At 39.3% G+C, this 11,054-nt stretch overlaps 1 protein-coding gene across 2 annotated transcripts; it reads right to left on the bottom strand.

Annotated features, from left to right (window-relative positions):
• Positions 1-447: 447 nt before the first annotated feature.
• LOC114466544 (myosin light polypeptide 6) lies at positions 448-9,971 on the bottom strand. 2 transcript variants are annotated; one of them, XM_028452064.1, is made up of 7 exons: positions 9,878-9,971; positions 9,454-9,481; positions 4,098-4,241; positions 3,849-4,022; positions 3,644-3,721; positions 2,692-2,727; positions 448-876 (listed from the first exon to the last, which is right to left on the bottom strand). In XM_028452064.1, exons 1-6 carry the CDS (start codon positions 9,878-9,880, stop codon positions 2,699-2,701), a joined length of 456 nt encoding a protein of 151 aa, XP_028307865.1. In that variant the 5' UTR covers positions 9,881-9,971; the 3' UTR covers positions 448-876; positions 2,692-2,698. The 2 variants fall into 2 exon arrangements, with proteins under 2 accessions (XP_028307865.1, XP_028307864.1); XM_028452063.1 differs by lacking the exon at positions 2,692-2,727.
• Between the last annotated feature and the right edge of the window lie 1,083 nt (positions 9,972-11,054).

Raw genomic sequence — 11,054 nt, 5'->3', positions numbered from 1 at the left:
ATACTTATAAAATCATGAGGAAAAAAATTCACAATTAATCTTTGATATAAGTGGTAAAACTACTGTATAAACAAAGTTTACAAATATTAATATCGAAAGACAAATGAAAATATTGAACAAAATAGTAAGTGATTTGGTGTCATGTAGGACAATGTATGAATGGATGTTTTAACTGTTTATTAAAGTCTGAGTAGGAGGATATGGATTAATATTACATTAATAAAATGTACATAAAGAGACCTCAGTTAAATTATATTTTGTGCTGTGACAAACATCACATTTCAAATTAATACATACAACTTTCAAAATGACAATGCAAAAACATTTATTTCAATGACAATTAAATTAATCTGGCAGGAACAAGAAGCTACATCGCCCTCATGTGGCAGGACGGCACAATAATCTGAATTTTTCTATGAAAAGGACAAATTTACTCATGAAACCACCAAGTTTAAAGTAAAAATCTTTATTGAAGTGTTTTATCTAAATAGGGGTGAAGTAGAAAACTTATGAAATATTGTGAAATGTTTTTGTTTCATCCTGATGATATAGCTAACAGCACTTCTTGTGTAATACATAGTCTTACCATATGACGGAATAATGACAGCACACTTAAGCAGTTACAGCATGTCCATAAGGATTCATGGTCCTAAATGCTTTAAGACTTGGTCAAATGCATGAATACAGCCGAGCACCACAACCAGGGCTGGCTATGGTCTCTAATTAGGGGGAATGTAAAAGGCACTTCTTAAATTAAATGTGGGAAATATTTCGATGTTGGGGGAATGTAGAAGATAAATGCAAAAACAGGTACATTTGAATAGAGTGGGTGGGGTCGTTCTGGTCTTCACCCGTTCATAACCATTCTGACCAGTTCTGCAAAAAAAGAAAAAGAAAAGTGGTGAGATTTAGGTGTTAATCTCAGCTGAGACCTACTCCATCTGTAGCACAAAGAAACAAGCCTCCTTCTTATCTCATGCTGCATTTGGAAGCAGATTGCTGACTCTGTGCTAAATGCACAGAGCAAAGTAGAGTTAATGGAGGATTAGGAACTTTTTTTCAGCCAAAGCAATTGGCCCTGTACTATCCCAGAACTGGTTAAAGAAGCCATCCTTGCTGTATCTTTCCTCTAGCTGAGAAGCAGCATTAATGGGAGATAGGGGAACTACAGTCCAGTCAGTGGGCAGTCAGCTAAAAAAACAAAACATAAAAAGCAACTTATTGCAATACTCTGGTTAGTAGAAAAGAAAACTGGTCCACTCTCAAAGTTGGTGGCTATACGATGCATACATGTAACCAAGAGGCTAGGGTTGGGGTCAATTATAATCACATAATGGATCATTAATTACAATTATGACATAATTATAATTGTGATTTTTAAAATGTGTTGCTGTCGTAATTGTAATTGAGTTCACATAATTGACTTTGTAATTGTCATGAAAATGCTATTAACATTGTCTATTATAATTTACCGCAAAACTGGAGAACAATGTTACAGTTCTATGTACGGTTCTACACATATGTAGTTAATTATTCAAATATGTTTCATATCAAGCTTTGCCATATTTTACCATTTATTATTTTTTAAATAGAGGGGTTTACTGACAAAAAATCCTACCAAAAAATCAAAACCTATATTTTCATTCAGTCAAAAAACTGTTGCATGGAGTGTCTTGTGTTAGAAAGTCTCCCTGGTGCTCTTCAGTTCTGGGATCCAACTTAGAGTTTCTGCCCTGATGAACGCCTGTTGGGCTGAAACATGTTGATTAAAAAGCCCTAATTGAAGAAAGGCTTTTTAACTACAGTCTCTCTGAGTGCCTCATATTTTTGAAACTATATTTTCATTGATTAGGAAGCCTAACAAGGTGACCAAAAAATATGAAATAAATTAGATGACAGATATTTGGTTTTAGCGTATTTTACAACTGATTTAGAACCCGTTTTCATAAGCGATGCTAACAGAAAGCTAACACAAGAGGAAGAATAACTTATTATTTCAGGTTAAGTAATTGTGATGAATTGTAATTGAATTTTATTAATTAACATAATTGTCTGAGGATAAAAAAAATAATTGTAATTTCATTGTAATTGAAAAAATGCTGGTCACTCTAATCATAACTGAATTGTAATTGAACATGGATAAATTAATACGTAATTGTAACCAAATACTGTAATTGACCCCAACCCTGATGGAGGCACATCGGAACCAAGTCGGTGCCTTTAAAATAATGCTGAAAAACCACAGCAGGTTTAAAAACAAAACAAACCTTTACATATCTCCGGTGATAAAAGCATTTACCATCCACCTCATCAGGTTAACACATTCACAATAGCCACCAGGCTTGTTCTGAAATAGACCAGTCTCCTGCCTGTGTGTCCAGCGTACTGTCACATAAACTGAGGGCAGTCACTGACACATGCAGAGGGGCATGCTACAGCCAGCGGCCAAGGCAGAAAGAGGCAGAGCAGCAGGACGCAACCACTGGATTCATGTCTTAAACTACGCGTGATGGACACCACCAGGCTTTCCTGTACACATGAACAGGTCCACACCGTGGAGGACGTGCCTGCTCGTATAAACCAAGGAACTACAACTACTAGTGTTGGGATGGCCACTCAATCTGGAATATCTGATAACTGATGAGCAGAAAAGACCTGGTAGTGCCACCTAACAGAATACACAACCCGTACCGGCCCCTCAGGATTGCATGACGTGGCGAACAAAGACTGTGGAGGAAAAACAGTGAATACACCGTCAGCACAGTGCATTTATAATGGGTCAGTAGAAAAAGTCAGTGAATCCATGAAGGCCTTTAGCCACAAATAAGCAGTTCTCTATTTAGATCCAGAATAGACATGAATATGTAGATAGGTTTTCATGTTTTCTATGACTTTGGTGACAGAAAGACAACAGAACACAGCAGTAATTATTGAAGCAAAACAGTTGAACCCAAGGCTTGTTTTACTGAAAATTTGCACATGAGCAAAAAACTGACCAATGTATTGCAATGTAATGTGCAGAATTGATGAGTTTTCTGGATCTAAAGAGAGAAAGGCTGTAGAAACAAAGAAAGATGTAGGGAAATTGTTGCCTTGTACAAAAGGTGCATCTTTTATTGAATCATGTAAAACCAATATTAGGAAAAGTAATTTAAAGTTTCAAGAGTGCTTTATTCAGCCAGTAGGAAAACAGCTGCTTATGCACAGATCCTTTCAGTAGAAAACTCAGTAAATATTCTCAGAGCTGCAGAATAACCAATATATTATTAGCATCCAATATATTATTAGCATCCTACCTTAAAGAGACGTGAGCATCACACATAGCTAATGAGTTAGTTAATTTTATTGTATACAGTAATTTGTCAACTGTAAGAAAAATATTAAGCTCATTGTTGTTAGATTTGGACAGTGATATTTTAGGTGCTTGGTAGATGAGACTCATCTCATCACACCACAGTAATACTAGATGCAGATTTTTTAGTGTTTGCAATGACAAAATTTCACATACAGATTTAAGAAAGTGAATATTTTTACTTTTTGAAGTCTAAATGTTTTTAAAACACACATTTAAACAACAACACCAAAAACATTTTTGTTCAATGACCACAACAGTTAGCGTTCAATCTTTATTTTCTGAGCTCACCTTCGTAATTGATCAATCCGTTTGCATCTTCATGACCTGCCAAGAGTGTCTCCACTTCCTCCTCTGACATTTTCTCACCTGTGTGATCAAATACAAAATACACAATGAACCACTAAACAAAGGTTTTACTTCCTGTCACATGTAGATGGTGTGAACACCAAACCCAACCATGGACAATCTTAAAGAATAACAAAAAGGAACTTGCCAAGAGTGGTGAGGACGTGACGAAGCTCTGCCCCCATTACTGTGCCGTTGCCCTCCTTATCAAAGACACGCAGTCCTTCCACAAAATCCTCCATGGAGCCCTGGTCCTTATTCTTAGTGATGGCCTGGAACATTGGGAGGAACTGCTCAAAATCTAGTGTTTTGAAGTTCATCTCTGGAAGAAGAAAGGAACATCCAGTTTGTAGGTTTAGGTTGGAGAAATATATGATGCCATGTTAGTGAGATATACCCTCGGCCTTTGGATTGCCCAGGACTTTGAGCACCTCGCCATTAGTGGGGTTCTGACCAAGGGCTCTCATGACCTCCCCACACAAGTTGTAAGTGATTGTTCCATTGCCTGCTCTGTCAAACAGCAAGAACGCCTCCTTATACTCTGCAGGGGACATTCAAAATGTGTGATGTTAGAAAGGATATATCACTTAAAACAAGCAGACATGTATACATTAGTGATACAATGTCAGAATTTGAAGAAAAGAAAGAAAACAGGAGTCACGCTCAAGAGAAGAAATTGGAAAAGCAGGAGTGCATTAGAGCAGGGTTGGGATCAATTAAAATTAACTAATTGCACAATTGATAATTGCAATTATGGCGTAATTATATTTTTAAAAATCTGCTGCTGCTTGAATTATCATTAATTTGTAATTGAGTGCGGATAATTGACTTTGTAATTGTCATGAGAATTCTATAAAAATTGTCAATTATAATTTAACGTAAAACTGGGGAACCATGTTACAGTTCTACACATATGTAAGTGAACATTAAAATATGCTTCATATCAAACTTTCCCACAATTTATCATTTAAAAAAAAAGGGGTATACTGACTCAAAAAAGGCCCAGACATCCACACCAAAAATATTAAAATCTTTAGTTTATGTAAATAACCCTGGTTCAATGAGTAATATGAAAATACCTGAGTAAAAACTGCTCTGGGACAGTGTGAGTGGAATGATAGAGATTGCTCCTCTGCTCAGCAGAGAGCCAATCTTCTCCTCTAATACACGGGCCGGGTCTCCCTGGGCCTGGGTATATATTTACACCGGCAAAACGGGGAGGGACAGCCGTAAACTGCAGCCTGTAACCCTTCACTATCATCCGCAGCACCCATGGTGGGGCTGCGATTGCTGCCCATTTCTCTCTCCTAACGGAGAGGGTGGATAAGCGCTCCGGCTTATTCAAGCTGGGAGGCACTGGCCGTGATACGGTAGCGCCCTCTCCCGGAGACAAGCTGCCAGTGGCCAGAGAAACCATTTGTGGTGTAACAGTGCCCTCTTGAGGTGACAGCACACTGCCAGAAGGCCCAACCGGAAGGCAGTGGAGCCCTCTGTCGGCAGCAACAGCAGAGGAGCAAACCCCGTCATGGCGGCGCCCTCTGCCAGTGGAGCAAAGCCATACCCCCAGGAACGAGCGTGCAATACCACTCGTTTCCGGGGACAGCGTGGAAACGGGAGCTCCGCAGCATTCAACCCGGAGAAGGTAGAGGCCTTCCGCCAATTGGAGACTGCAGGCACTGTTACCACGCTGCTCATAATAGAGAATTTTGTTTCCACATGCTGCGCCCCTGGTCTTTGGTCGGGGTGCTTGAGCAAAGTACACCATCTCTATTTGAATGTGTGTGGATGCGTGCTTGTGGATATGAAGAGGGGGGCGTGAGCTGAACTTCCTGAGAAAAATGTCCTCTTCTGATTGTCTGAGGATGGGCCGTCAGGAGCCCATGGATGCGCGTGTGAAAGTGTAACAGGTGGAGCTGGTGAACGGCTCCACCGTCGGCATTCTGAGCAGTCCGAGGCTCTACATCTCCTCACATCTTTCCACTGAAAGAGGAGGGGGAGGAGGAGAGGAGCCTCGGTTTCCATCGCTGCTTGACGCAGGCAGGAAAACCAGGTGGATTAGCTTTTATGCTACCACGTGGCGACTAACCCAGGTGCTAGCAGGGATGCAAGACAACGTGAACCGGATGTCCAAGACGTCGAGGACAGCGTTGACTCTTTTTGAACAGCAGCTGAATCGCTGGATTTCGGGAGCTCGGGTACCGTGGTACGGGACTGGAATCGGGCCTTACATGGTGGTGAAGGCTCGGGAGAGAGAACTACGCGTACAGGAGCCCAGAGGGCATTGAGAGCCGTGGTCTGGGACAGCAGCAGATATGCTGGGGTCCGTGAGCTTCGGCACTGTGGCACAGAGCTAGCAGCGAGGCTGTCACCGGGGTCGTACCGGAGTGAGAGGCCGCTGCAGGCCAATGTTGGAAGGAGCAGTCAGCCGCAGCTGAGGCTTGGGGTTTTCACGCTTTGTGGCAGTGAAGGACAGCACACACAAGCCCAGAGGCTTCAAGTGGTGATGTCCAGGAGGTCTGGGCCTGTCGGTGCAGACCTTGGAGCGGCTAACAGACGCCATGAGCCGAAGCGACAACGTTGGAGGAGAGCCGACAGCCGGAGCTCTGAATTTCACTTACCTGTGAAGGAGCAGCACTTACCAAGCCTGTTGTGGTCCTCGCAATGCGGTTATACTTACCAGCACCTAGAAACCCTGAATGAACCCGCCTGTGGACAGTTTAGCAGTTAAGAATGCGAGATGTACATGAGAGACAGAAGGGGTGTTTGAATGAGGAACTGTACATCCGCCCTCCCTCTTATAGAGGGTGGGAGTGTCCATGGCGGATGGAAATTTAACAAGCTTGTTGTATGCACTGCATACAAGCTTGTCTCAGTTTCCCCTCAATCAACATTAACAGAGAAAGATCATAGAAGTGTCTGTAGTGCACATTTGAACCCCAGCGGTGCCGTGTCTGCGTCATATGTCTGTGGTCCATACACAGCAAATACAATTTTTTTTTTCTCTGCCAAATCACACATGCGCTAGTCAGCACGTCAGCATTACAGACACCGAAGAATTATTAAGCGAGTTAGCTGTGCTGCTTCCACTGTGTTGGCGGCTGTCTGTCAGAGGCTCAGTGCAGATGTCTGTCTGTCCTGTTAAACTCCATCAGTTCTGAGTGTTGAAGCACTGAGAGACGTTTGAGAAAACACTGCATGTATTTCTCTTCTGTAACTAATCCTCTGTCGCTCCGGAATAGCAGAGCGATAAAGCTCTGCTGTTGCAGTTCACGGGGCTGTTTACACATTCTTAAAGGGACAGTGTCCTGAATGTGATTTACTTTAAAAACTACTTTCGGCAACTCAGAGCTTCCCTCAAAAAAGCAACACTACAGAATGTAATCACACATTTCAGCCTTAATGAAATCAAAAGTGACAAAATATTGATATTGTGCTGCAAGTGATTAATAAGGGTCTTTGTGGCATTTTTATCCACTGACTTTGACCCATTGTTTTTCTTAGTAATAAATGGAGTTTATATCGCCTATAGCCATTTTGAGGAAAAATATAGCAATATGAATATTGGTCCATAGCACCCAGGCCTACTGTAACCAAAGCAGTAATGTTTTATCTTGTAAAGGATATGATTGTGCAAACTGTGTGAAATGAGACATTCAAAACACTGTTTAAAGTATGATTTTATTAACATGAATGTACTACCTCAATAACAAATGGAAATTACAAGACTGATCTGCTGCCTTGTTATGTAGGAAGTGTTGCTAACGCTACACCACTTTAGTTAAACAAAGTAAAAAGACTGTGTGTGACTGAAATAATTTGTCAGCCTTTTTGTTTGATGTCAATTGTAATTGAAACCAGTTTGATAAATTGCTTACAATTGCTCAGATTAAGTAAACCACTGATCGCTGAGGGGGAATTGGGGGACATTAATGCTACTTTCATACATGAATAATTAAAAAGGTGCAGAACAACATTATGTCAGTACAACTTATACATACCTTTTAATTGTATCTCACTCATTACATTTCTATTTTTGACATACATTTTTGTTTAATTATGGGTGTTTTTATTTATTAGTTTTTGTTTTGTTTCCTCACATGAGGAAAATTTATTAATATTTCTAAACAAACGGAATTAAAAAAATTAATGTGGAAAACACGGAATTTGGGAAAAATAAAAGGCATATGCATTTAAATTTATAATTTCATAAATCGTAAATCGAATCGTAAAAACTGTCAGAAAAATCGCAATTAGGATTTTTTTGTCAAAATCGTGCGGCCCTACTTCCAAGCCATAAATGCAATGGTAGTTTGCATAATAATTTATTTTGGCGTTTCCCTAAATGTCATGGCTTCTTTCCATTTGCTTCCCATTTGTTGTCCCAAAATTATGAAATAAACGAGATGTTGATTTAAATTGTTTAGACTTTTTGTACTCAACACTTGGAATTGGTGAAATCAACAAAACAGACCTATTTCATTCTACAGGTTTAAAATAAAAGGTGAAAACTTTATTCTTAATAGAGCTGCTTCTATCTTGGTCCACTATGAGAAAAAACAAAAACACAAAAAAAAAAACACAATGAATTAATTGAAATAATCGGTGTCCTGAAGTTTTAATTTAAAAGCTGATGAGGACTAAAAAAAGAATCAAGCATCAGAATTGGATGGTGCTTTCAATGACTCGTACCTGGCTGGAGGGTTTTGCTGTACAGTATTTGCTTCTGAATGCTTTGAAGAGTGTTATCTGACACCACTGCCAGCTGCCAACTCTGCACATCAATATTTAACACTTCTGATGAAAAGCCAATCAGCCTAAGATTACCTAAGCTTTTTGATGTCCTCGCATTCAGAACTACTGTTTCATCAACATTAACAAGAGAAACCCTCATCAACTATTACCTACTGACAAGGAGGGACTTGCAGGATTGAATTATGTCCAACCAACACGCTTATTGATGTTCTAACAAATTTCACACCCAAAAAAAAAAAAGCTCTGGCTTTGTTGTGCTTAGTTTTTTCCCCCCCTGTTCTAAGGAATGTGCCTCATCCCTTCTGGCTTGTGAGTACTTTTCCCAGCACCTTATTTGGTATGAGAGAAGTGGAGGAAATGGAGGAGGAGAGTGAGAGCAGCTATAGCCTATTATGTCAATGATGGTCATACAAAAACAATCCCCAGACAAAAACCATTCACTGCTTAACCACGCTCCTAAAATGGGCACATGGGGTAGTCAACAAGTAACATGAGAAGTAAACAAACAACTGATGGCTAATGTTCAGCTGAACAGATAAAGACACTTCCATAATACGGAAAGGTAACAGATTAACACAAACAAAGAGTGTCACAAGTCAATGGGTAATGCTTCAATTGGTTTAATGTCCTAAAGAACAATGGCAAGCAACCATTCACGCTAACAACTGGTTTGTTCTCCAGACATGCAGATCACACCCTAAACAGGCAGAGATAACTATCGTTTTTGTGCAAGGAGTGCCCCTTTCCAGACTTACCATAAATTTGATCCAGGTTAAATTCAATCTGGAAAAGGCAGGCAGTTCCAGGTTGGAGGGAGGAAAAAAAAGCAGGAAACCGTAAAGAAAAGGTAACAGAAAGTCCCTATAGTGAGAGGTGAATGCACAACAGGGCGACAGTGGAGAAACAGGGCAAAGTGTCATAATGACAGGCAGGAGGAAATAGGCAAGCAAAAGCAATGCAACACCGTGGAAAAAAAGTCAAAAGTACACGGCAACACTCACCGATGACTTGATCGTCCGTGAAGTCAGACTGTTAGAAAAACAAACCAGCCATTCATGAACATGGTTCGTTCAACTGAGACATGTTTAAACTTCGGTCAGAGTCACTGCAGCTTTCTATGTGTTCAAATGTGCTTTTTTTCCTCCTCAGAGGACATCTATATCCACTCTTTTACATTCCCGGTGACAAATTAAACACACCGGTTTGCTTTAATGAACTAATTACTACGATTACCGAGCCCATGTTTTGTCGCTAACGTTAGCTTCTCAAAAGTTCCACTTCCGCCTACACAGCGAGAATCCACAAGCTTCAAGTTTTCTTTGTTAACACCGCCGCACAAGCGAAATGTCTTTATTTTAAACTTAACCGCGAGTATTTAGCTGCAGTTAAGATTGTTAATATGAGGAGAAAACGCCAAAAACCTACCATGGCTGTGAGGGCTGAGGTGTGACCGCAGAAACGACAGGACGAGGACTGGGTCTGCTCTGAAAGGAGGGGCCGCGTGTGAAACTCTGAGAAATGTGCGTCATGACGTAAAGGACGTAAAACTCCACGTAAAACAGCCACGCTCCATATATAGAAACAAAAACTCAAGCTATGGTTTGAGTTCCTATAGGGAAATGTTATGTTTTGATGTAAATGACAAGATGATAAGTTTGTGTTTAGGGTCTGTTTTAAAATGTTATTATTTTATGAGTCATTTGTACAAAGAGGTGGCAAAAGTACTAATATTCAATACTCAAGAAAAAGTACAGATACTTCAATAAAAAATGACTCTGGTAAAAGTAAAAGTATTGAAGCTTCTCCCTTACTTGAGTAAAAAAAGTAAAAAGTAAAACAAATGTCCCTTCAATAATAAGACAGGGTTTTTAAACCAGCAAATTCCATATATATATATATATATATATGTATATAAGAACTTGTAGAATACTGGTACATGGAAACATTTAACTTTGAACACCTGGAGAATTTAGCACTCATGATAAATAAAATGTAAAGAAAAATAAAGTGCAAATGCTCAATTAAACCCAAAGCAGCTTTGACTTAACATTTAAATAATTTGTAGAAAACTGGTACATGGAAATAAATTAAATCTGTTCCTTTTTATGAACACCTGGATAATTTAGCACTCATTATAGATAGAATGTGTTAATAAAATATTTTAAGAAAAAACATCTTCAAAGATCTTAAAAGTAATAATCTGATTTTTAAAATGTAAGGAGTAGAAAGTACAGATATTTGTTTTAAAAACTAAGGAGTAAACGAAAAAGTCGGCAAAAAAATAAATACTCAAGTAAAGTGCAGATATCAGGAAAAAAACTGGAAGTATTTGCACTTTGTTACTTGTCACCTCTGCTTGTACATGTTACTCATGGTAAAAACAAAAATCATGAGTGATATATCGATATTCAATATATATCGAGTTTTCTATTTTGAGAATATCAAAAATTTCAATATCGCCTATATCAATATGTATATTTTTACAACTTATTTTGTTTTAAAATACTTGTTTTAGGAGTCGCTGCTTTCACTACTTCTGAACAGCATGAAAAAGCACAATTTGATGAATTCCCAAGTGTGTTTGATCCCTGCCTTTTCCTAA

The sequence above is a fragment of the Gouania willdenowi genome, chromosome 7 (assembly GCF_900634775.1).
Source record: "Gouania willdenowi chromosome 7, fGouWil2.1, whole genome shotgun sequence".
NCBI classification, from domain to species: domain Eukaryota; kingdom Metazoa; phylum Chordata; class Actinopteri; order Blenniiformes; family Gobiesocidae; genus Gouania; species Gouania willdenowi.
This window is presented reverse-complemented; position numbering and strand designations above follow the sequence as displayed.